Raw genomic sequence first — 27,145 nt, 5'->3', positions numbered from 1 at the left:
TCACCCCTACGTCACGGATTGAGGTGACTTTAGGCCAACAGACGGCGATCACATGTGCAGGGGGCTTATCTTAGTTATCCCTCCACTCCACGATGTGATGAAAAACCACACACAAGGCTATTGACCTCTTAGTTTACAGCAGGGGCTTATTCTAGGTATCCCACTGCTTTCAATATACCACAAACTGCAGGGATTTATGTATATCCCGCTTACAGTTCCACTTAACACTTGCAGTTCTCTGGCGCCCCCTTACTCTCAGGACAGATTAGGTACTGCACCCTGGGTAATTAGTCGCCAGAAAGGCTGCCTGCTATGTACTGGCTATTGGGCACGCTGCAGCGACGCGGTAACTACTCCCACTCAGGCAGGAACAATAATTATTAACCCCGCAGCCGCTTCAGCATCACCCAAAAGTCTGCACACTATCGGTATCACTGCCACCAGCTTCGATTAAACGGGTCCGAAGCTAACCCAACACAACAGTAACAGTAGCGTATTTTCCCTTCAAGAGACTTGGGGTACGGTTTAGAACAGGAGAACGGACTAATATATAATTTTATATCCCATAAAAAATTAGGCAGTGCTTTATCAAAAATATTTTATAAAGATGTTATAAATGAGACAATTGCAAATATGTACAATGGTAATTATGAAATAAACAGGGTTTAAATGAGAAAAGTATCACTCACATGTTCAACGCATGACAGGCAACCCAGGCTAGTGCAGTTTCCATACATCCCAGTCCATGGGATGTACTCAGCTCTTCCAGGACAATAGGACAAGAAGTCCAGAAGAAGAAATCCAGCAGAAGCCTGAGCTGGGGCTCCTGCCACAAACTTAATACCTTAAGGCTTTGACATCACAGAAGGGCTGGCTTATCCAGACCCTCCTCTCTCTACATTCTGAGTACTTCAATCTTAAATTTATCTACTTGCTATAACTTCGCTACAAAACATGACAGAGTCAGACCAAACCTATCATTCATCTCGGATTAACGTGAGCATTCTAATGAGATCAAATATGTCCTATCTGGGATACATATTTACAGAGAAAACCCTACTTCTTTACCAGACGGAGTTAGAAGCCCGAGTTTCAAGGGATGGGTAAATACACCGAGTGAGGATAAGAATATATATTTTCGTATTTCTAGCTTAAATCGTTTGCCTAATATCTAACAAAAACTAAACAAAGAATCTTTCATGGATCCTTGAAGTTTCTACTTCACGTATAGCTGAACAAGAGCTTACACAGGAAATGTCAGTCGTAAATTCCATTCGGCAATAAAACCTCTCTTCCCCCATACTCTCAGAGAAGGAAAGCCAGGAATTTGCAGCTCAAACTGTGGCAGTATCACTCCAAGAAGGGGGGCTTAGCCCACGCAGGCTAGCAAGAGAACTACTTATGATATTTCATACCATATCGTGACACATTTGTCATCATTTAATACAGAAACTTTCATCCTCCAAAATAATGAGTTTAGAAATATTTATAACAGTAAAATAAAAATGTCCATTTCACATTTGTAGTCCACATGTCGTTTCAGGGCAGCAAGCTACGTATTTCTTCCAGTCCAATGATTCTGTCATAAAGCATCAGTGGGCAGGCCTCTGGCGTAATTTTGTATCATGATTTTAGTCCATTTTCTACATTTATAAAGCTCAAGATTTACCATGTAAATTAAAGAAAGATCTTTGTTAAGGCTCAGTTATATTTCAGCCAATGACAATCTTCAAGCGTTAAGACAGCCCAACAGCTCAATACCTAAATTGTCTTCTCAATGTCAAGTCTACTAAAGTGAGCAATGGTGGATTTTAGTGTGTTTTGTATGACAATGACAAGTTTTGGACAGAAGCTTCTGCATATATTTTCTAGGTAACTATCCTTTAATGTTATAATGTAGGAAAAAGCTTCGTATCACTTTTCATAGACATTAGCTACCCAAACCAAGGATTTAGTCAACTGTTTGGAAAAGCTGTAATGTGAGTGACCATTCTCTAGACTTTTACCCACCTTTTTTAGTTTTTTGTTCTTAGTCATAAATTTGAGTGCATACACTTGGAGATTACTGCTAACAACAGCGCAAACTTTTTGTGAGAACTCGAATATGTATAAAATGGCAAGTGTTCAGCATAAATCTGTACAGCACTGATTGATATTGTGGTGTTCTCTACCATTAATCTCCATAGCCCCAAAGCTGCTGTGTCTGTGAAGGATTGGGAGCCAAGACTTGTTGGTCGCTCACATGACTACATTTGGTTGATAGTTTCATTGAACTTATTGCAGTACACTGAGTTTGGTCCACAGTGTGGAAGTTGCTCCACAACCCCACGTTAATGTTAAAATCCCTCGACTCAGGAAATATCTGTCCTCTGTGTCTGAGAGGCACAAGCATGGCATAAAGTTGTAGAGTATACTCGAGTCCTTGCCACCACTGACAATAAACAAGGAGTCAACCATGGGTGCTGCTGCTTCTTTCTCCTAGTAGCCAGTAGGTCCGCACTTTTCCTTTGCCCTGGAGGAACAATTTCATGGGATTTCAGGAAAGTTACAAAGTCTAAACTTTTGAAATTAGATAGATAGATATCTGAAGCGTATGTTACCTTCATCTCTACATCTCCTCGCAAGTCCAGTTGGAAGCAGTTAAACTCCTCTAACACGTTCCGTGTGGCTGCAGAGACGTGAATCTTCAGTGCTACAAGGAATCACATTGATTAGCGGCAAGAGAACAGAAGGACTGACAGGTAAATACAACAATGAAAACCTTGACTGCAAACCAAGAGCCACCTGCATGATCATTACCGGCAATGTAGCAGAAAAGACAATATATTCAGTGACGTTACAGACCTAGCTGAGAACGGATTTGTGAAGGCAAGGTTGGGCACCTAAACGTGTCAATTATCTAAAATCATCCCTAAAATTCTATTTTGCTCTGGCTAGTTTGTTCCAATGGACTGTTAAAGAAAATCTCACCTTCCCCATTCGACTCCATTCTTGAAGCTGTGTTGACGGTGTCCCCAAAAAGACAGTATCGTGGCATCTTCAAGCCCACGACTCCAGCACAGACAGGACCTATACAGAGTACAAAGTATTGGATACAATATTGTGAGACTTGTGGAACTCCTAAGGTGAACCCGCAGGACCGCGACAACGAACATCCCAAGGGTGAGCTGGCCTAGTGGGCCACCCCCTATACAGGGAGTGTCAGGGGCAGGCCCAGGGGAGACTATTGCTGCAGAAGTTGATACCCGGGGACAGGAGGTAGGAGACACAAGCGAAAGACAGACTGGGAACAGGTAGCAGAGACTGGGAACCACAGGGAAGGCTGCCGAATATCCGAAAGAGGAAGACGGAGGACGAACACTCAGGAGGGACTGGAGACACAGGAAAGGCAAGGAGCAGGCTGGGACAGACAGCACTAGGAGAGAACACAGAGAGGTCACAAGGTAGGGTGGCACAGGGTACCACAGGGTACAAGGCAGAGCGCAAGGCAGTTCAGACAGTTATGTAGACAGGAGAACGGAGGGAAGCGTGGAGCCTGGATGAAGTGTGAAACACAATTGACAGTCAGACACAGAGCAAGAGGAGAGGCTACCTGAAATAGAGTGAATGCTGTAGGACTTCTCGGGTAGGGTCCTCCTGGATCATAGAGTGGAGGAACAGAGCGACCGCAAACAAGCCTGAGGAAGTGCGTATGCACTGCTGAGGCTGGAATGCGAGGTGCGCACCTGGCGAGACCCAGGAGCCGGCAGCGAAACAGGAAGTGAAGAGATCGGGGGACGCGTGCTCACTCCAGGAGCGCGCCGAGACGGATAAGTATGCCGGGGACCAGGAGAAGGTGCGGCAGGTGCGGCGGCAGGAAGAGCAGACGTGACAGTACCCCCTCCTTATGCCCCCTACTCCCAAGACTAGAAAGAAATCTAGCCAAAATTTGAGGAGCCTGGATGTTCTCACGAGGCTCCCAAGACCTCTCCTTGGGACCAAAGCCTTTCCAATCAACCAAAAAGAAAGTTTTACCTTTAGACCTCTTCACAGCAAGAATGCCCTTAACTTCAAAGACATCGTGTGCGGAAACAGGCTGAGGCGAGTGACCAATAGAGGCATGGAATTGGTTGAGTATGACAGGCTTCAGAAGGGAAACGTGGAAAGAATTGGGAATGCAAAGTGAGGCGGGTAACTTTAACTTGTAGGCAGCATCGTTGATACGAGCTAAGACCTCAAATGGACCGATGTACCATGGACCCAGTTTATATGACGGAATCTTAAGACGGATGAATCTGGAAGATAACCACACTTTGTCACCAGGATGGTATGATGGAGGGTCCAGGTGCCTCTTATCGGCATGTCTTTTTATCCTGTCTCTTTCAAGTGTGATTTTGGTCTCCTGCCAGACCCTGGAGAACTTCTTGGACAGAAGATCAGCCGCCGGCACATCCGAGACAGGGAGTACCGGCAGAGGGACACCCGGATGTTTCCCGTAGATGATAAAGAAGGGCGGTTTGGAAGAGGAGTTGCTAGTATGGTTGTTGTATGCAAACTCGGCCCATGGAAGCTGTCATGTCGGACGCTATTCACACTAGGGCGTCCGACAGACAGGCGTAATTCCATATTTGTCCACTATACGCTCAGTGGCGCCGGCTAGATTTTATCCAGGTTATCTGGGGTTAATCTAGCTGGTAATCTGGTTGGAGGCTGGGTCACGCCCGTGGCCTTTAAATAGTCATTCTGGACTTTGGGCGTCACCGATTATAGCTTGTGTCTTGTGCCTGGTGATCTCGGTCTGGAGTGGTGGTCTAGGAGAAGAAATATCGTATCTGGTGAAGTATTATCCTTTGTCATATTACTCCTTCCTATATTTGTGTTTGTTTTGCCCTGTGCACATTATAGTGTTTTCCTGTGTGTCTGCGGCGTAGTGCGTGTTTTCGTTTTCCCTGTCAGGTGGAGGTTTCAGCGTAGGGCTGAAACAGGAGTCAGGGTCAGGCCTGGCGGCCCAGACAAGCACACCATCAGTGTAAATTCTGGGAGAGGGACAGACAGAGTTTTTCTTAGTCTGAGGGATATCGCAGGGGCCCGGGTAATCAGCTGTAGTCTACCCAGTACCCGCGTGACAGAAGCAAGCTGGACCAATCGTTCTGGTCGACGTTTTGAGAAATGACGGAGATAAGTCACCAGGATCTGATTCGTGCGTTCTGCCTGACCATTAGTTTGAGGATGGTAGGCAGAGGAGAAGTCTAGTGTTACATTCATCAGCTTGCATAGGGCTCACCAGAACCGCGAGAAACTATATGTTGAGGAAAGCCGTAAATCAGGAAAACATGGGGGATGAAAATTCTTGCTAATTCAGGTGCAAAGGGTAATCCTGGCAGAGAGATGAAATGAGCCATCTTAGAAAATCAATCCATGACTACAAAGATAACTGTATGACCAGAAATCCGATGCAGATCAGTAATAAAGTCTATTGCTATGTGTTGCCAAGGGGCTGAAGGAACCGGAAGCGGGTGCAAGAGACCGGAGGGTAGGTGGCTAGGTACCTTGTTTTTGGCACATGAGGGACAGGAGGCGACAAAACTTTGAACGTCTTGAAGAAGAGATGGCCACCAGTAGTAGCGAGACACGAGAGTAAAGGTACCTTCACACATAACGATTTTGTTAACGATATCGTTGCAACGTCGCGCTTTTTGTGATGTAGCAACGATCCCGCTAACGATCTCGTTATGTGTGACAGCGACCAATGATCAGGCCCCTGCTGGGAGATCGTTGGTCGTGGGGAATGATCAGGACCTTTTTTTGGTCGCTGATCACCCGCTGTCATCGCTGGATCGGCGTGTGTGACACCGATCCAGCGATGTGTTCACTTGTAACCAGGGTAAATATCAGGTTACTAAGTGCAGGGCCGCGCTTAGTAACCCGATATTTACCCTGGTTACCATTGTAAAAAAAACTAAAGGACGCCGGCGGGGGACGTGACAGACATCAGAATGTGAGTATCTAGTGTTTTTTTTTTTTTACTTTTACAATGGTAACCAGGGTACCGATGTTTACCCTGGTTACCCGGGTGCTGCAGGGGGACTTCAGCATCGTTGAAGACAGTTTCAACGATGCTGAAGTCGTTCCCCTGATCGTTGGTCGCTGGAGAGAGCTGTCTGTGTGACAGCTCCCCAGCGACCACACAACGACTTACCAACGATCACGGCCAGGTCGTATCGCTGGTCGTGATCGTTGGTAAGTCGTTTAGTGTAACGGTACCTTAAGGGTTTTCTTGAAGCCGACATGGCCTGCCAGCTTGGAAGCATGACCCCAATGTAAGACTCGCTTTCTATTGCTTTCTTGAACAAAAGTCTTACCTGGAAGCAAGGAAGTCACGCTAACAAGTGCTACTGGAATGACCTTGCTAGGATCCACGATGTGTGAAAGTTTCTCCTCAACATCGGCTGCCAGAAAGGACCTGGATAAGGCGTCTGCTTTAAAGTTCTTATCGCCGGGACGGAAATGCAGTTCAAAGTCAAATTGGGCGAAGAAAAGCGACCATCTGGCTTGCCGAGGATTAAGTCTTTGTGCAGAACGGATCATTGCCAGATTCTTGTGGTCAGTGTAGACCTTGAAAGGATGTACAGCCCCTTCCAATAAATGCCGCCACTCTTCCAACACCAACTTGATAGCCAGCAGCTCCTTGTCACCAATGGCGTAGTTCCTCTCCGAGGCGAAGAACGTCTTAGAAAAGAAGCCGCAGGTGGTCAGCCGCCCGGAGGAAGACCTCTGAGAAAGTACCGCATCGGCTCCGGTGGCAGAAGCATCCACCTCAAGAATGAACGGCTTGTTAGTCTCTGGACGATGGATTCCGGAGGCTGAAGCAAAGGCTTGTTTCAAGGACTGGAAAGCGTTCTTGGTTATAAGAGACCAGGCATGAGGGTTGGCCCCCTTGCGAGTCAGGGCGGAAATAGGAGCGATCAGGTTGGAAAAGTGTGGGATAAACTGCCGGTAGTAGTTAGCATAACCAAGGAAGCATTGGATCGCCTTAGCCCCCTGAGGACGTGGCCAGTTGGGCACAGCGGACACTTTTCCAGGATCCATACGCAGACCAGAGTCACAGATGATATAACCTAAGAATGGTAGAGAAGACTATTGGAAGACGCACTTCTCGGGTTTGGCATAATGATGATTCTCTCTAAGACGTAACAGGACTTGGTGGATGTCTCTTCTGTGGGTAGCGAGATCCAGGGAAAATAGATGATATTCTTGTAAGTACACCACCCCACAGGAATAGAGTAGATCTCGGAAGACATCATTCCGAAACTCCTGGAACACTGTGGGAGCGTTGCACAAACCAAAGGGCATGACCAAATACTCATAGTGGCCGTCCTGGGTGTTGAAGGCGCTCTTCCACTCATCTCTGCGATGGATACAAATAAGATTGTAGGCCCCACGAAGATCCAATTTAGTGAAGATTCGGGCTCCCCGGAGACGGTCGAATAGCTCCGGAATGAGAGGAAGCGGGTACTTTTTTAATCGTGAGATTGTTGAGACCCCGGTAGTCAATGCAGGGACGGAGGGACCCATCCTTCTTCTTGACGAAGAAGAAACCTGCACCTGGGGGAAAAGAGGACTTTGGCTAAATTCTCCCGGACATATTCGGACATAGCTTGAGTCTCGGTAGGGGACAACGGGTAAATTCGGCCTCTGGGCTGAGTGGAGCCTGGAATGAGATCGATTGGGCAATCATATGGACAATGCAGAGGTTGGGTCTCCACCTCTCTCTTATTGAAGACGTCCACAAAAGCCCAATAGGTGGATGGTAAATCTGGAGACACCGAAGTAGACCAAGAAGAATTCTTCGGCTGGATGGGAAGCAAACACTTATTCTGGCAGGACTGTCCCCAACACAGTATGTCACCAGACTGCCAGTCAATAGGCTCGTGGTTCTCAACCAAAGAAGTCCAAAAGGAATTGTGAGACATCGAGGGCAGCATGTAGAAGACTATCCTCTCTCGGTGCAGAACTCCGATCTGTAGTTCCAGCTCTTCAGTGACCTGAGTAACGGACTCCCGCAGGGGTTGGCCGTCAACCGAAGCTATCTGCCAAGAAGTCTCCAGGGATCTGACCAGAATTTGTGGTTTCCTAACCGCCTTGAGCTGGATGACGATTCCCGCCGCACCAGAATCTATATAAGCTAATTCAGAAAAACACTTAGAGCCCAGATACAAAAGAACAGACAGAGTTAGGGGTGGAGAGGAATCACAGACACCTAGGGAGACCTCTCTTACCTGTCCTAGGTGGAGGGGTTTCCGGGTCTCAGGGGACAGGAATGCATAAAATGGGATGCACTCCCACAGTAGAGGCAGAGGCCTTGTGTGAGTCTCTCTCTTCGGCGTTGCTCTACCGGCTTGAGACGGTCCACCTGCATGGGTTCCGGAGCAGGAACAGCAGAAGTTGTCGCAGGGCACGAGCAGGAGGGGCTATGGGTAGCCGAGGTGAGACGGGGAAATGTCCTCTCTAGCGGCCTCTCAGGAACGCTCCTGGAAGCGCAAATCAATGCGGGTTGCCTGGGAGATCAGATCCTCCAAAGAGGTCGGAGTGTCCCGACCCGCCAGTTCATCCTTGATTTGGGCTGAGAGAACTTGCCAAAAGGCTTCTACCAAGGCCTCATTGTTGCAAACTAACTCGGACGACAGAGTACGGAACCGGATGGCGTATTGACCCACAGAGAGCGTACCCTGGTGGAGGTTAAAAAGTGACTCGGTAGTAGAAGCCAAGAGACCAGGTTCGTCGAATACCTTACGAAAAGTATCAAGAAAGGTGGAGAGTTGAGAGACAAAAGGGTCATCACGTTCCCAGAGTGGGTTTACCCAAGCTAAAGCCTCTCCCTCTAAGTGGGACACCACAAAGGCCACCTTAGCTCGATCAGTGGGGTACTGCATTGGCAGTAGCTCAATGTTTAGTTGCATTGGTTTAGAAACCCTCTACACAATTTGGGATCACCACTGTACCGCGGAGGTATTGCCAAGCGGGGCAGCGGGTGAAGGACTGAGGCCTGCGCAGGGACAGAGACGGCGGACTGAAGAGTACGAAGACAATCATCCACAGATGCCATAAAATTAAGGATGTGGGCCTGAGTATCACGCTGCTGGGCAAGTTTCTGTTGGAGACCAGCCAGATGGGATGCACTCCCCGGGTCGGAGGCCAAAAAGGCTGAGAGACAGGATCAGGGGCGGATTATAAGAGGGTCAATCTGGGCGGTATCCCAGGGCCCAGTGGTGTGGGGGGGCCCTGGGCTACCGCACAGATTGGCCGCCGCCCGCCATCAGGGCATTATTACCCGTCCCTTACTGGTTTATGGGCCCCCCCAGCGTCAGTTTAATAAGCAGCAGCAATGTGAGGAGGGAGGAGGAGGAGCGTCACTGTGACAGATGACTGTGCTGAAGCAGCCAGTCAGAGCCACAGGAGGGCGGGACTCCACCATCCAATCCCTGCTGAGCGCGGGCTCAGTGCAGCATTCCATTTCTCTCCTCACAGTCAGTCAGTGAGCAGCGCAGCCCCCGGTGAGTGTGTGAGCCTGAGCTGGTGACAGTGGTGAGGTGTATGGACGGTGTGAGGACAGGCTGCCTGCAGTAGTCCAGTCCCTGCAGCAAGCAGACGCATCATCAGTGAGCTGGCCGCTGTCCATACTATCAGCACAGCAGCCGCTCACTGAGGATTACTATGTCCTGACCCCTGTCTATAGATGGAGATAAGAGCACAGCGCAGTCTGTGCTGGTGACCCCCTCCCCCACCTCCTGCAGAGAAGCATAAGGCTGCTGAGCCCACTCTGCCCCTCACAGGACACAGCAGCTCTCTCTGAAGATTCCCACAGGTGTCTCTCCAAACTGCTCTGAAAAACTTTCAGAGTGGAGCTGCTGAGTCCTGTCAGGGGGCAGATGGGACACAGCAGCCTCATCCTTCTCTGCAGGGGGTCAGTAGGACACTGTGCATCAGGCCTTATAGCTGAAGAATAGGCTAACCTTCCAGAGATATGTCACATCACCACACACTATGTATAGAGATCTATCATACATATCACACGCACTGTATATTGCAGGGGGAATAAAGGCTCTTAGGGTATGTTTCCACGTTCAGGATTAGGGTATGTGCACACGTTGCGGTTTTTGCTGCGGATCCGCAGCAGTTATGACGCTGCGGATCCGCATCGGTTTTCCATGTGGTGTACAGTACAATGTTAACCTATGGAAAACAAAAAACGCTGTGCACATGCTGCGGAAAAAAAACGCGCGGAAACGCTGCGGTTTATTTTCCGCAGCATGTCAATTCTTTGTGCGGAATCCGCAGCGGTTTGGCACCTGCTCCATATTAAAAATCCGCAGGTGTCTAAAACCGCATTTATTTTTTGAGTATACTGTTTTAAATGGGGGGGGGGTGGTCCGTTACTGTGTAGAGTGACACTATGTCGCCTTTTTTTCTTCATGTGGTGTAATGTAGAAGATGTGAAAAATTAAGTAATGTGTTCTGCAAGTGGAGCTTGAGATAACTGTGTTATTTCCTGCAGAAATGAGTCTTGGCTGGAAGAATTGATGGCGGTCTGTGCTGGATGAAAGATGAAGGACTTCACCTAGAGACGTCACTGGTGAGTCAGTGTTACCTATACACTGACACTATACACTGTATACTATATACAGAGGTCCTGTGTACAATGTCACCAGTGATCTCTGTATTACTTCTACACAGACATTGCATACTAAGTACAGATCTCCTGTGAATAACTGGCACTTATGGTGATAGTATTGTGTTGTTGATTTTTTTTTATTACTGATCAGTATTGTAGTATTCAGTCACTATGTGGTGGTAATATGTGGTCTGGAACTGGTGTTGTGGTATTTGTCCCTTGTATGTGCTATTTGGTCACCAGGTGGTGGTAATATGTGGTCTTGACATGGTGCGGTGTTCCTTGTATGTGATATTATTCGATCACTGTGGTTGTAATTTGTGGTCTGGTCATGCTTCGGTGGTATTTGTTCCTTGTTTGTGATATTGGTCAAAATATACCTAAATTGTATTGCATATTTTAAAAAAATATTTAATAGGTTAAAGTAGAGTAGGGCCCGGCCATTTTTCTGGAATAATCTGGTTCAGGTATAACATGACCCCAGTCACATGACCCCCGTCACATGACCCCCGTCACATGACCGGGGGGGCCCACAGTTTCTGAACAGCCCGGGGCTCTGGCTACCCTTAATCCACCCCTGGACAGGATGTTATGATCTGGTGGCCTAGGAGCAGCATGAGACGTACTCTGGAGAAGGTGGTACCTGTACTGACCGCAAACACTGAACTTAGCAGCGCAACTAGAAATAGCCGTGGGATGTACCTAACGCTCCCTAGACACCTCGACACAGCCTAAGGACTAACTTCCCCTAAAGATAGAAACGGGAAAACTATCTTGCCTCAGAGAAAATCCCCAAAGGATAGACAGCCCCCCACAAATATTGACTGTGAGAGGAGAGGGAAATGACAAACGCAGACTGAAATCAGGTTTAGCAAAGGAGGCCTTACTAGCTAAAAAGAAAGAATAGGACAGAGAACTATGCGGTCAGTATTAAAACACTAGAAAATATCCACCACAGAAAATACAAAACTCCACATCTGACTAAAGACATGGAGGGTATATCTGCATCTCCAGAGATACCGCTTGGCTGCAAAAAATCCTTACACAGGCAAGCTGGACAAGAAAAAACATGAAAATACACAGAACTATAAGGCCCACAGCATGTGGACAGCAAAAACAAAGCCAGGACTTATCTTTGATGAAAAGCACAGCAAACAGGAGAGACCAGAAAGGGATGTGAATCTCCAAAAACAATGGACAACTGGCACTGACTAAAGGATCAAGCAGGACTAAATAGCTGAGTCCAAATTGCAAAAAGTGAACACACCTGATAAATGCTGCGATCCAAAAACAGCAGCACTACCACTCATAACCACCGGAGGGAGCCCAAGAGCAGAATTCACAACAGTACCCCCCCCCCCTTGAGGAGGGGTCACCGAACCCACACCAGAGTCCCCAGGCCGATCAGGACGAGCCAAATGAAAGGCACGAACCAAATCATCAGCATGAACATTGGAGGCAACAACCCAAGAATTATCCTCCTGGCCATAACCCTTCCATTTGACCAGATACTGAAGCTTCCGCCTCGAAAAACGAGAATCCAAAATCTTCTCAACCACATACTCCAACTCTCCATCAATCAACACCGGGGCCGGAGGATCAACAGAGGGAACAACGGGCACCACATACTTCGCAACAAAGATCTATGGAAAACATTATGGATGGTAAAAGAGGCTGGAAGGGCCAAACGAAAAGACACTGGATTGATAATCTCAGAAATCCTATAAGGACCAATAAACCGAGGCTTGAACTTGGGGGAAGAAACCTTCATAGGAACATGACGGGAAGACAACCAGACCAAATCCCCAACCCGAAGCCGGGAACCAACACACCGACGACGGTTAGCAAAACGCTGAGCCTCCTCCTGAGACAATACCAAATTGTCCACCACATGAGCCCAAATCTGCTGCAGCCTGTCAACCACATAATCCACACCAGGACAATCAGAAGGCTCAACCTGCCCTGAAGAAAAACGAGGATGAAAACCAAAATTACAAAAAAAAGGCGAAACCAAGGTAGCAGAACTAGCCCGATTATTAAGGGCAAACTCAGCCAATGGCAAGAAAGCCACCCAATCATCCTGATCAGCAGACACAAAGCATCTCAAATAAGTTTCCAAAGTCTGATTAGTTCGCTCGGTTTGGCCATTTGTCTGAGGATGAAATGCGGAAGAAAAAGACAAATCAATACCCAGCCTAGCACAAAAGGTCCGCCAAAACCTAGAAACAAACTGGGAACCTCTATCGGACACAATATTCTCCGGAATGCCATGCAAGCGAACCACATGCTGAAAAAACAATGGAACCAAATCAGAAGAGGAAGGCAATTTAGGCAAAGGTACCAAATGAACCATCTTAGAAAACCGGTCACAAACCACCCAGATAACAGACATCCTCTGGGAAACCAGAAGCTCTGAAATTAAATCCATAGAAATATGCGTCCAAGGTCTCTCAGGGACCGGCAAAGGCAGAAGCAACCCACTAGCGTGGGAACAGGAAGGCTTGGCCCGCGCACAAATCCCACAGGACTGCACAAAAGAACGCACATAACACGACAAAGAAAGCCACCAAAAGGACCTACCAACCAAATCTCTGGTACCAAAAATCCCAGGATGGCCAGCCAACACAGAACAATGAACCTCAGAAATCACTTTACTAGTCCATCTATCAGGAACAAACAGTTTCCCCACTGGACAGCGGTCAGGTTTATTAGCCTGAAATTCCTGAAGAACCCGTCGTAAATCAGGGGAGATGGTAGAAAGAATCACCCCTTCCTTCAGAATGCCGACCGGCTCAAGAACCCCAGGGGAATCAGGAAAAAAACTCCTAGAGAGGGCATCCGCCTTAACATTCTTAGTACCAGGAATGTACGAGACCACAAAATCAAAACGGGAGAAAACAGGGACCATCGAGCCTGTCTAGGATTCAGCCGTTTGGCAGACTCGAGGTAAATCAGATTCTTATGATCGGTCAGGACCACAATATGGTGCTTGGCCCCCTCAAGCCAATGTCGCCACTCCTCAAATGCCCACTTCATAGCCAACAACTCCTGATTGCCGACATCATAATTGCGTTCCGCAGGCGAAAACTTCCGAGAAAAGAAGGCACACGGTTTCATCAAGGAACCATCAGAATTCCTCTGAGACAAAATGGCCCCTGCCCCAATCTCAGACGCGTCAACCTCAATCTGAAATGGAAGAGAAATATCCGGCTGACGCAACACAGGGGCAGAAGTAAATCGGCGTTTAAGCTCCTGAAAGGCAGAAACAGCCGCGGAGGACCAATTCGTCACATCAGCGCCTTTCTTCGTCAAATCGGTCCGAGGTTTAACCACACTGGAGAAGTTGGCAATGAAACGACGATAAAAATTAGCACAGCCCAAGAATTTCTGAAGGCTCTTCACAGATGTGGGCTGAATCCAATCATGAATGGCCTGAACCTTAACCGGATCCGTTTCTATAGATGAGGGAGAAAAAATGAAGCCCAAAAAAGAAACCTTCTGCACTCCAAAGAGGCACTTCGACCCCTTCACAAATAAAGCATTATTACGGAGGATCTGAAATACCATCCTGACCTGTTTCACATGAGACTCCCAATCATCGGAAAAAATCAAAATATCATCCAAATATATAACCATGAATTTATCAAGATAACTCCGAAAGATATCATGCATGAAGGATTGGAACACAGATGGGGCATTAGAGAGTCCGAATGGCATCACAAGGTATTCAAAATGGCCTTCAGGCGTATTAAATGCAGTTTTCCATTCGTCACCCTGCTTAATACGAATAAGATTATATGCCCCTCGAAGGTCAATCTTAGTAAACCAGCTAGCCCCCTTAATCCTAGCAAACAAATCAGTAAGCAAAGGCAAATGGTATTGAAATTTGACCGTGATCTTATTCAAGAGGCGATAATCAATACAGTATCTCAAGGAGCCATCCTTCTTGGCAACAAAAAAAAACCTGCTCCCAATGGTGAAGAAGATGGCTGAATATGCCCCTTCTCCAAAGATTCCTTAATATAGCTCCACATGGCGGCATTTTCTGGCACAGACAGGTTGAAAAGTCGGCCCTTAGGGAACTTACAACCTGGAATCAAGTCAATAGCACAATCACAGTCCCTATGCGGTGGAAGGGAACTGGATTTGGGCTCATCGAATACATCCTGGAAATCTGACAAAAACTCAGGAGCTTCAGAAGAGGGGGAAGAGGAAATTGACATTAAAGGAACGTGACCATGAACCCCCTGACAACCCCAACTAGTCACAGACATAGATCTCCAATCTAACACCGGATTATGTACCTGTAACCATGGAAAACCCAGCACAATATCATCATGCAAATTATGCAACACCAGAAAACGACAATCTTCCTGATGGGCTGGCGCCATGCGCATGGTCAGCTGTGTCCAAAACTGAGGTTTATTTTTAGCCAACGGTGTAGCATCAATACCCCTTAAGGGTATAGGGTTCTGCAAAGGCTGCAAGGGGAAACCACAACGTCTGGCAAATTCTAAGTCCATTAAGTTCAGAGCGGCGCCTGAATCCACAAATGCCATGACAGAAAATGATGATAATGAGCAGATCAAGGTCACAGATAACAGAAATTTAGGTTGTACAGTACTGATGGTAACAGAACTAGCGATTCTCTTTGTACACTTAGGGCAATCAGAAATAACATGAGCAGAATCGCCGCAGTAAAAACACAACCTATTCTGACGCCTGAATCTTTGTCGTTCAGCTCTAGACAAAATCCTATCACACTGCATAGGCTCAGGGCTCCGCTCAGAGGACAACGCCACAGTGTGCACAACTCTGCGCTCGCGCAAGCGCCGATCAATCTGAATGGCCAGAGACATAGAATCACTCAGACCAGCAGGCGTGGGGAACCCCACCATAACATCTTTAACGGATTCAGAAAGACCCTTTCTGAAAATTGCCGCCAAGGCATCCTCATTCCATTTAGTCAGTACAGACCATTTTCTAAATTTCTGGCAATACGATTCTGCCGCTTCTTGACCCTGACACAGGGCCAACAAGATCTTCTCAGCTTGATCAACAGAATTAGGCTCATCATACAATAACCCCAATGCTTGAAAGAAAGAATCAACATTAAGCAAAGCAGGATTGCCAGTTTCCAGGGAAAATGCCCAATCCTGTGGGTCACCACGCAGCAGGGATATGATGATTTTAACCTGCTGAATGGGATCACCAGAGGACCGGGGTCTTAATGCAAAAAACAGTTTTTAGTTATTTTTGAAACTCAAAAATTTGGATCTGTCACCAAAGAATAAATCAGGAGTGGGAATCTTAGGTTCTAAGGCAGGAGTCTGAACAATATAGTCTGAAATACCCTGTACCCTAGCAGCAAGCTGATCCACACGAGAAACTAACTCCTGAACATTCATGTTATTACTAGGTTCCGCAGCCACCCAGAAATTAAGAGGGAGGAAAAGACAAAACAGGCTAAGGAAAAAAAAAAATGGCTCAAAACCTTTCCTCCCTTCTTTTGAGATGCAATTAACTCATTGTTGGCCAGTTGTACTGTTATGATCTGGTGGCCTAGGAGCAGCATGAGACGTACTCTGGAGAAGGTGGTACCTGTACTGACCGCAAACCCTGAACTTAGCAGCGCAACTAGAAATAGCCGTGGGATGTACCAAACGCTCCCTAGACACCTTGACACAGCCTAAGGACTAACTTCCCCTAAAGATAGTAACGGGAAAACTATCTTGCCTCAGAGAAAATCCCCAAAGGATAGACAGCCCCCACAAATATTGACTGTGAGAGGAGAGGGAAATGACAAACGCGGACTGAAATCAGGATTAGCAAAGGAGGCCTTACTAGCTAAAAAGAAAGAATAGGACAGAGAACTATGCGGTCAGTATTAAAACACTAGAAAATATCCACCACAGAAAATACAAAACTCCACATCTGACTAAAAACATGGAGGGTATATCTGCATCTCCAGAGATACCGCTTGGCTGCAAAAAATCCTTACACAGGCAAGCTGGACAAGAAAATACACAGAACTATAAGGCCCACAGCATGTGGACTGTCATGATCCCAATGGCAGGGGATCACTAAAGGACAAGCACAGATACAAACAAGCTCTAGGGCGATGGAACCTGAGCTGACCGCGACCCTGAACCTAACACACAAATAAAAGTAGCCGGGGAACGTGCCTACGATGATCCTAGACGTCTCGCTCCAGCCGAAGATCTAACTTCCCCTATTAGAAGAAACACAGACCTCTCTTGCCTCCAGAGAAATCCCCCACAGAAATAGCAGCCCCCCACATATAATGACGGTGAAATGAGAGGAAAGCACATACGCAGTATGAAAACAGTTTCAGCAAAATGAGGCCCGCTAAAGCTAGATAGCAGAGGATACAAAAGTGAACTGCGCGGTCAGCGAAAAACCCTTCAAAAAACCATCCTGAAATTACTTGAACTCATGTGCCAACTCATGGTACATGAGGAGCAATTTCAGCCCACTAGAGCAACCAGCAGCAAGAATCACATATCTGCAGGCTGGACTAAAAACCAAATAAAGCAAAACACCAAAACAGGAAAATCCAAACTTAGCTTGACCAGAAGGTTCTAGGAGCAGGGAGCAGCGGTAACAAGACACACTGGATACATTGATAACCGGCGAGGAAATGCCAGCAAAGCCAGGTTAAATAGGAAACTCCCATATCCTGATGGAACAGGTGGAACCCAGAGACCCAGGAAAGACAAGTCACCCAGTACCATCAGTAACCACCAGAGGGAGCCCAAAAACAGAACTCACAACAGTGGACAGCAAAAACAAAGCCAGGACTTATCTTTGATGAAAAGCACAGCAAACAGGAGAGACCAGAAAGGGATGTGAATCCTCCAAAAACAATGGACAACTGGCACTGACTAAAGGATCAAGCAGGACTAAATAGTTGAGTCCAAATTGCAAAAAGTGAACACACCTGATAAATGCTGCGATCCAAAAACAGCAGCACTACCACACATAACCACCGGAGGGAGCCTAAGAGCAGAATTCACAACACAGGACTCCATGGTTTTCAGGAAGGTCATAATCCTCGTCTGATTTTCCCGTAGGAACAGCAGTTCCTTTTGAGTTGGGGACAGGGTACCAGCGGGGTCCATGGCCTGACTGTACTGTGAGACTTGTGGAACTCCTAAGGTGAACCCGCAGGACCATGACAACGAACCTCCCAAGGGTGAGCTGGCCTAGTGGACCACCCCCTATACAGGGAGCAGGGGCAGGCCCAGGGGAGACTATTGCCGCAGAAGCTGATATCCGGGGACAGGAGGTAGGAGACACAAGCGAAAGACAGACTGGGAACAGGTAGCAGAGACTGGGAACCACAGGGAAGGCTGCCAAATATCCGAAAGAGGATGACAGAGGAGGAACACTCAGGAGGGACAGGAGACACAGGAAAGGGAAGGAGCAGGCTGAGACAGACGGCACTAGGAGAGAACACAAAGGTCACAAGGTAGGGTGGCACAGGATACAAGGCAGAGCGCAAGGCAGTTCAGACAGTTAGGTAGACAGGAGAATGCAGGGAAGCGTGAAGTCTGGATCAAGCGTGAAACACAATTGACAGTCATACACAGAGCAGGAGGAGAGGCTACCTGAAATAGGGTGCGTGCTGCAGGACTTCCGGGTCAGGATCCTCCTGCATCATAGAGTGGAGGAACGGAGCGACCGCAGACAAGCCCGAGGAAGTGCGCATGCGCTGCTGAGGCTGGAATGCGAGGTGCGCACGCACACCTGACGAGACCCAGGAGCCGGTGGCAAAAGAGGAAGTGAAGAGATTGGGTGACGCGCGCTCACTCCAGGAGCGCGCCGGGACGAGTAAATATGCCGGGGACCGGGAGAAGGCACAGCGGCAGGAAGAGCAGATGTGACAAATATGACACAAAACTTAAATTGGGAAGGTCATCACAGAAAATCGCTCTCTCGACTCACCCGTATGAATTCCTATACGAAGCCTCAGCTGTTGGTCAGGACGATGGCGAATCTTAAAAGTCTTGACAGCATCAAGTAAAGCAAGAGACATCCTGGATATCTCACGGGTGTGGAGTTTCCCATTACGAACTGGGAGCCCAGAGACCACCATATAAGCATCTCCTATCGTCTCCACCTGGAGGATATGAAAGCAGAGAAATGATGAAGGTCCATTGACTGTTCCTTATTCCTTATGAAAACACAGGCTGTGTATCCCACCTTGTACACATCAAAGTTGTCTATTATGGCATCGAAGCAGGTGTATAAATCATTCAGTAGAGTGACGACCTGGGAGAAGAGGAGGTGACAACATCATTTTGGAGGGCAAAATAATGGTGTAAAGTAAACTTTGAACTAGCGTAAGCTACACAGCTTGTACCACTGTCTTTGATTTGGCATACTTCTGACAATCATTGCGCAGAATTTAGCTGTGGCAGTAAATTACACTGCATGACCATGGTACGCTAAAACTTTAGCCACCGAGATGTTAACTACCTGCATCGGTGTGCTCTCGGCAGACAGAGCCGTGAATCCCACAATATCACTGAAATAAATGGTAACGCTGTCAAAGGCTTCAGCCTGAACAGTTTCCCCTCTTTTGAGCTGTTCGGCTACAGAGCTGAATAATGGAGAGAAATGAGGGGGAAAAAAAGGATTATTTAGCAAAGAAAGAAAATTATTGGATGCAGAAATTGAGGAACTTTTCAGTTCTGTCAGGTCCATGGTTGAAATATGAAATTATATCCATTTAAGAATATCCAGACGTGGATACCTAGTAGGTGCTTCTGATACTTACTGAGGCAGGATCTGGTACAGAAGAGCCTCGGCCTTACGTTTCTCCTCCAGGTACGCCTGTGTCCTGTCTTCTACTAGCTCTTCCAAGTTATTAGCGTACTGTTCCATGCGAGAGAGCAGATTGTCCAGGATGTTACTGCTGTTTTCTCTACAGGGAAAGAAAACAACAAGGAAAGCAAGAGTTTATTCTGGAGAAGAGAAAGCATAGTCTGCATATGTTGTATTCTTCATTCTCGATATATTTTATTACTATATTTACTATGAGCTAAGATAAAGCAGAAAGAGAACCAGCTCCTAAAGAGAGCATCAGCCAACTGGTTCCTGAAGAAGACTTCAGGCCTGCCAGCCTTTTGGGGGGGAATCCTCCTGTCTTGCCTGCAGATTGAAGTTTATACCCCAGGCCTGCCTGTCATTCCTTGTGCTTCTGGTTTTGACTATCACCTCTGCCTCACCCTCCGTGTTCTCCTCTGGTACCTGTTCTTCTGGTACTTCTGGATCCTAAGCTGGCCATATGCACGAGGTAGCTGTCGTCCGAAGACGGCTATTTCTCCTTTTAGCATGGTGAGCATATGTTGGGAGAGAGTCAGGATGGTGGTTTGATTCTGCCAAAATTGATTGGATTTGACTGGCATTTATCTACTGAGTATTGTAAATGATTTTCTTTTTTACTTTGCTCCTACTCACGCCGTCTCTGTGTCCTCTACCCTGACACACCTTGACAAATTCTGGGAATGACCCTTTAATCCATTAATTACTACACTACTAATGCATCACCCAAATCTAGCCATTATTAAACAGATTATGGCATCAACAATCCACATCTCTAGTACACAAAAGTAGGATTTTAAAGTCGACCGAAAGTTTAAGATTGAAAATTATCCCAGAAGATGTTTGGGACAAGGTTGATGCTTCACCTGTTGAACTTTCGTAGTAAAACTTTGATCTGGTTAAAGTCAGGTCTGTCTAATGAGTCCTCTGCCCAGCATCGTTGCATAAGGATCCCCAACTCCTGAATATGACAGTAAAGGTTGGTAGATGGCCTGAAATATGGCTTCTCTCGGCTTCGTAGTCTTTCTATGATTTCTAGGGAAAAGAAAAATTAGGTAAGTATAGAAAGAAGGAAGAGCAGCCTACCTTTGGCCTCAAATTGTTGTTGGATGCACCTTTAGGGCTGTAATCTCCGCTGTCCATGTAGAAGACGCCATTTCTAAGTGCAATCTCTTGCAATATGATGCCAAAGCTGTAGACGTCTCCTTTCTGACTGCCCTGTGGACTTGGTGACTCTAGGCGCAGAATCTCCGGTGCTGTCCATAGTTTCTCTATAGGAAATGTGTACCAATGATGAGTACTTCCCATCAGGAATTTACAACAAATTAGGAGAACAGAAGTTGATTGTTATAGTTCTGAACTAACCTTCTGTCCTCACCTAACTCTCCTGACTGCAACGCTTATTAGTCGCTGACCTAAATATTCATGTTTACCAATACTTTAGATACAAACTTGCCATCGGTTTGTGCTTTCGTCACCTTATGCTACCTTTTGGCTCCCTCCACATCCTGAACATCTGTCTCACAGAAGCTGCTTGATCGTATTCTTCCCAGAGCCATACATAGTGCAGTTATGTAAGAAGTCTGACTGAAGATTGAACCATCGTAACCATCGATGACATTTCAGTCTATGCAAATGAGCAAGTTTACATCCGTAGGAACAATTATCTGACTTTGCAGCAAAGGCTCATCCTACAGAAAATTTCTTACTCGCAAAGAAAGCATGGGAGTCCTCCGAGTCAACAGCACTGCGGAAAGTAGCCAGGCCATAATCCGTGATCTTCAGCACGAAGCGACTGTCCACCACACAGTTGGACGACTTCAGGTTTCCATGAGACGCAATGACACTGTTGTGGAGAAAAAGCATCCCCTGGAGGGAAAACAGTCAAAGTTGGAAAATTTGGGAGCTTACATAGCTTGTCCCCTCCCAAATCATCGAGTCCTCACCTTCACAATATCATTAATCAGTGAATATCTGAACATCCAGTCCAGGGTGATGCTCTCATTTTCTAGAATGTCCTAGGGAAACAGTATCAGTTATCATATCTTCCTACATTCTATGCATGATGTTGATATACAGTGCCTTGCGAAAGTATTCGGTCCCCTGACACTTTTCAACCTTTTCCCATATATCATGCTTCAAACATAAAGATACCAAATATAAATTTTTAGTGAAGAATCAACAAGTGGAACACAATTGTGAAGTTGAACAAAATGTATTGGTTATTTAAAATTATTGTGGACATTCAAAAACTGAAAAGTGGGGCGTGCAATATTATTCTGCCCCTTTAATTTCAGTGCAGCAAACACACTCCAGAAGTTCATTGTGGATCTCTGAATGATCCAATGATGATAAATATAATCCACATGTGTGTAATCAAGTCTCCGTATAAACGCACCTTCTCTGTGATAGTCTCAGGGTTCTGATTGAAGCACAGAGAGCATCATGAAGACCAAGGAACACAACATGCAGGTCCGTGATACTGTTTTGAAAAAGTTTAAAGCCAAATTTGGATACAAAATGATTTCCAAAACTTTAAACATCCCACAGAGCACTGTGCAAGCGATCATATTGAAATGGAAGGAGTATCATACCACTGCAAATCTACCAAGACCCGGCCGTCCCTCTAAACCTTCATCTCAAACAAGGAGACGACTGATCAGAGATGCAGCCAAGAGGCCCATGATCACTCTGGATGAACTGCAGAGATCTACAGCTGAGGTGGGACAGTCTGTCCATAGGACAACAATCAGTCATACACTGCACAAATCTGGCCTTTATGGAAGAGTGGCAAGAAGAAAGCCATTTTTCAAAGATATCCATAAAAAGTTTAGTTTAAAGTTTGCAACAAGCCATCTGGGAGACACACCAAATATGTGGAAGAAGGTGCTCTGGTCAGAGCAAACCAGAGCACACCAAAGTCGAGCTTTTTGGCAACAATGCCAAACGATATGTTTGGCGTAAAGGCGACATGGCTCATCACCCTGAACACACCATCCCCACTGTCAAACATGGTGGTGGCAGCATCATGGTTTGGGCCTGCTTTTCTTCAGCAGGGACAGGGAAGATGGTTAAAATTAATGGGAAGATGGATGGAGCCAAATACAGGACCATTCTTGAAGAAAACCTGTTGGAGTCTGCAAAAGACCTGAGACTGGGACGGAGATTTGTATTCCAACAAGACTATGATCCCAAACATAAAGCAAATTCTACAATGAAATGGTTCACAAATAAACATATCCAGGTGTTAGAATGGCAAAGTCAAAGTCCAGACCTCAAGCCAATCGAGAATCTGTGGAAAGAGCTGAAAACTGCTGTTCACAAACGATCTCCTCAAACCTCACTGAGCTCGAGCTGTTTGCCAAGGAAGAATGGGCAAGAATTTCAGTCTCTTGATTTCAAAAACTGATAGAGACATACCCCAAGCGACTTGCAGCCTTAATCGAATCCATAGGTGGCGAAACAAAGTATTAAGTTAAAGGGGCCAAATAATATTGCACGCCCCACTTTTCAGTTTTTGAATTTCCACAATAATTTAAAATAACCAATAAATTTAGTTCAACTTCACAATTGTGTTCCACTTGTTGTTGATTCTTCACCAACAATTTACATTTGTATCTTTATGTTTGAAGCATGATATGTGGGAAAAGGTTGAAAAGTTCCAGGGGGCCGAATACTTTCGCAAGGTACTGTACTGTATATACCAACCAGCCATAATATGAATATCTCCCATCTAATACTGGGTAGGAGGCCACATGTTCTGACTCATAGTGGCATGAACTCCACAAGAAGGTGTCCTGTGACATTTGGCACTGTGACGTTAGCTGCAGGTTCTTCAATAAGTTGTGAGGCACGGCCACCATGGATCAGACTTGTTTTTCCAGCACACTCCATGTGTGCTTGATCGGTTTGATACCTGATCTCTTCGTCATGTTTACAAACCATTCATGAAACATTTTGGTGGGTGCTAGAAGATGGCACTGCCTATGAGAAGTACTTGGTCTGTACAATGTGTTGATAGTTGGTAAAAACCACAGCCTGAGGATTCACCGCAAATCATCACCCTATCACACGGTCTCTTCTGGCTTGTCTTCTTCCCATTGTGCATCTTTTCTTCCCAGGTAAGGCTACTTTGACACATCAGTTTTTTGTCGTCAGGCACAATCCGGCGAATTTTTAATAAAACGTATCCGGCAAAAGTTGCCGCCAGATCCATTTTTTTCTCATAGACTTGCATTAGCTCCAGATGGCCTCATGTTTCATCCATTTTTTGCCGGATCTGTCGAAAAATTGTTTTCCGGCGGCAGGAGAAAACGTACATAGGAACGTTTTTTTCTGTCCGGCAAAAAAACGCCCAGTGATGGATCCGGAGAAAACCGTATGAAACATGAGGTGGAATGATGGAATCCGAATCCATTTTTTTACACAAATCATGAATTTTCAATCTCTCTCTCTCTCCTCCCTGGAAGAGGAAGTCCAAACTCTATCCCCGAGTGTAAAAAAACAAACAAAACGGATCAGTTGCATCAGTTTTTGACAATTTGCGTCAGATCTGTTTTCATCAAAATTCGCCAGATTGTGCCTGACAGCAAAAAAATGATGTGTGAAAGTAGCCTAAGTCACACAGATGCACCCAGCTGCACCCATACCATGATGGAAAACGGGATTCATCACATAGTTCTACCTTGTTTTAGTGCTCCTAATGTTCACGGTCCCATTGTACCCAAAAGGGGTCCTTTGACAGGTCTGCAGCTGCACAGACCCATAGACTGTAAGCTGCGATCCTCTGAATACACGAATGCCTCTCAGTCAGACTTATGTGAGATCAAAGCACATGGCTTTACCTGACGTACACAGCAATGAACCTCGGGTACCAACCACTGCATTCTGGTAACAGCTCACAAAGCTCCTTTGTGGAGAAGATCCAGTTCAAGAACTGATTGGTCATGGCTAATAATATATCCACCTGAAAGCGTTAATGTCACCGCTTCACCAATGTTATTCGCTTCACCTGACTGGGGTATAAATATTATGGCTGGTCGATGTAGATGTACTGATACTATTCCTACCTGCAGGCTTCCTCTAGGACAATACTCAGTCAGGATGCATATATTCGGAGGATCAATACAGGCTCCCACAAAGCGGGTGAGGTGTTCATTCTGCACGTCCCTCATCTAGAAGACATGCAGTGAAGACAATGAAAAACAACATCAAATCGACCATCTGATCGCATGAGACAATATGCCCAACTCTGGACATCTGTGGGGCCTTTAGGGGTAATAGGACACCTTTTCCAAGGTGAGTAAAGTTATGAAACCCTTCTTGTTTTTTTTTAGTACATAATAAACCAAAAAATATAGTTCCAGTATCAGTAGACCCAAGTGAAGACTGTAGAGTCTTTGACACATTACTGTATGTGACCCTACATGACGGTAGGGTCTCCACCACATATGAATTGCTGGTTTGAATTACTGCATTTAGGCCAAGAATGAGGTGAGGGTTAAGGCTGCTCTTCTCTTGAGTGAAGTATATAACAGTAACCGTACAACACATACATATGGATAGCCAGTGGGGTCTCATCTTCTCCGTGATGCATGCTGAACTTTAAATGCTGAGATAATTCCTGACTTAAGCATCTACGGAGGGGGGAGAAGAAAGGCAGATGGAGGGGAGAGCTGCTCCCACTGAAGATTGCAAATATTACTGAAATGTCAGCGCTGGTCCTGATTAATATTGGGGTAGAGAAATAACATTATCTAGAGGATTTAAGAAGCAGAGGGAGAGGAGACACAGTGAGTACTAAAGACAAGGGCAGAGGCGGCACAGCAAGAGGATAAACGAGACTGAGAAGAGAGTGAAAACAACAAACCTTGTGGATAAACTATGGTAACGAAAGGTTGAGACAGGCCAAAGGGAGAGGGAAGAGGCACAGTACAAAAAAAATGCAATTTTTCCACTATCCAGGGTCTGTAAAAAGCTGGGTGATAACCCCTGTAATGAGCAGTTGTCTCTGAGCTTGGCAGAAAAGAATAAAAAATACTTCAGCTAATTAAAGGCCTTCAATTCTATGACACATTTCAATTTTAGGGGTAAATGCTCTCACTAGCCCAGGTGTGGGGAACTTCCAACCAGCGGGCCACATGTGGCCCGCGGTGACTTTTTATGCGGCCAGGTCCCCGGAGTGCCCAATGCTCGGGCGGCAGCCATATCCTGCCAGCTGTCGACCCTTTAACCCCCAAATGCACTGCACGCAGCTTTCATTATAGAATGCTGCCTGCCCTGCACATGAATAATGACGTCATCTGGGTGGGGGGGTTAGCATCAGGGTGGGCGAGAATAATGACGTCATCTGGGTGGGGGGGTTAGCATCAGGGTGGGCGAGGTTATTACCCAATGCTCTCCCATCCTCCTGTCCTGGAAGAGGAGCTGCTGTGAGTCCAGAGCGAATCTTTGTGCTGGCAGCTCTGTGCCTCCTCAGGGAACTCTGTGCCGGCAGCTATGTGCTTTTCTACTGGTGATGTGTGCCCCATGTGATCTGTGTGCCCCACCAGCTATGTTCCCCCATGTGATATTTTTGCCTGTTATCTGTGCCCCCCAACTATGTGCTCCATGTGTTTTGTGCCTCCTTTTGATCTCTGTGGACCCAACTATGTGCCCCCCGTGACATAGCTACAGTATATGTACCCCTGTGATCCCTGTTCTCCCCAGCTATGTGCCCCTCATTGATCTATGAGCCCCCACCCCAATGATCTATGTGCCTCCCCGGCGATGCCTGTCCCCCCAGTGCTGTATTTCCCCCTCCCCCAGTGCTGTATATCCCCCCACGGCTGTATGTGCCCCCAAGTGATGTGTATATTTCCCAGTGTTGCATTTGCCCCAAAAGTGCTGTATATCCCCTGAGTACTGTATATCCCCCACCTATGATATATATAGCCCCCAGTGATGTATGTGACCCCACCAGTGATGTATATTCCCCCAGGAACATTTATTTATTTCCTAGTGATGTATATAGCCCCTCAGTGATGTCTATTCTCCCAGCCTCCCCAGTGATGAATATGTCCCAGCATCTCCTGTGATGTCTATGCCCCCAGCCCCTCCTGTAATTTATATGACCCCAGAGTCTCCTGTGATGCATATATAGCAGTCTCAATGTTTCCTATGTAATGTATAGCAGTCCCTGCTTCTCCTATGTGATGTATATACAGCAGTCCCAGTGTCTCCTGTGTGATGTTTATACAGCAGTCCCAGCATCTCCTGTGTGATGTATATACAGCTGTCTCAGCATCCTCTATGTGATATAGATACAGCAGTCTCAGCGTCTCCTGTGTGATGTACTGTATATACAGCAGTCCCAGCATCTCCTATGTGGTGTATATACAGCTGTCTCAGCATCTCCTATGTGATGTACATACAGTAGTCCCAGGGTCTCCTATTGTGATGTACTGTATATGATTTACAAAACTTATTATGAGAAAAAGTTGACTGCTCTCCTGGCCAACACAAACCTGGAAAAGCAGGTGTGAGAATCAACATCTTCAGTATCACCTAACATCACCACTGCACCAAAGAGTAGCTGCTCCAGCCGTCACATTAAGGGTGAGTTACCGTAATTAATTGTTTGACTAAATAAGCCTGGGTAATTTC

General features: G+C 46.3%; 1 protein-coding gene across 3 annotated transcripts in view; it reads right to left on the bottom strand.

The window, feature by feature from the left end:
* Positions 1-587: 587 nt before the first annotated feature.
* NPR1 (natriuretic peptide receptor 1) overlaps positions 588-27,145 on the bottom strand; it is a 288,426-nt gene continuing 261,868 nt past the window's right edge. For 2 of the 3 annotated variants that reach the window (XM_069768091.1, XM_069768105.1), the window contains 12 exons: positions 24,571-24,675; positions 21,448-21,519; positions 21,211-21,370; positions 20,617-20,772; positions 20,368-20,536; positions 19,455-19,601; positions 19,154-19,277; positions 18,878-18,946; positions 18,620-18,794; positions 2,971-3,069; positions 2,601-2,692; positions 588-2,512 (listed from right to left, as the gene is read on the bottom strand). In XM_069768091.1, coding sequence (XP_069624192.1) covers positions 2,450-2,512; positions 2,601-2,692; positions 2,971-3,069; positions 18,620-18,794; positions 18,878-18,946; positions 19,154-19,277; positions 19,455-19,601; positions 20,368-20,536; positions 20,617-20,772; positions 21,211-21,370; positions 21,448-21,519; positions 24,571-24,675 — 1,431 coding nt within the window. In that variant the 3' untranslated portion in view covers positions 588-2,449. The remainder of the gene's footprint in view (positions 2,513-2,600; positions 2,693-2,970; positions 3,070-18,619; positions 18,795-18,877; positions 18,947-19,153; positions 19,278-19,454; positions 19,602-20,367; positions 20,537-20,616; positions 20,773-21,210; positions 21,371-21,447; positions 21,520-24,570; positions 24,676-27,145) is intronic. The other variant, XM_069768098.1, reaches the window with a different exon arrangement.

This window comes from Ranitomeya imitator, chromosome 1 (genome assembly GCF_032444005.1).
Source record: "Ranitomeya imitator isolate aRanImi1 chromosome 1, aRanImi1.pri, whole genome shotgun sequence".
NCBI lineage: Eukaryota > Metazoa > Chordata > Amphibia > Anura > Dendrobatidae > Ranitomeya > Ranitomeya imitator.
This window is presented reverse-complemented; position numbering and strand designations above follow the sequence as displayed.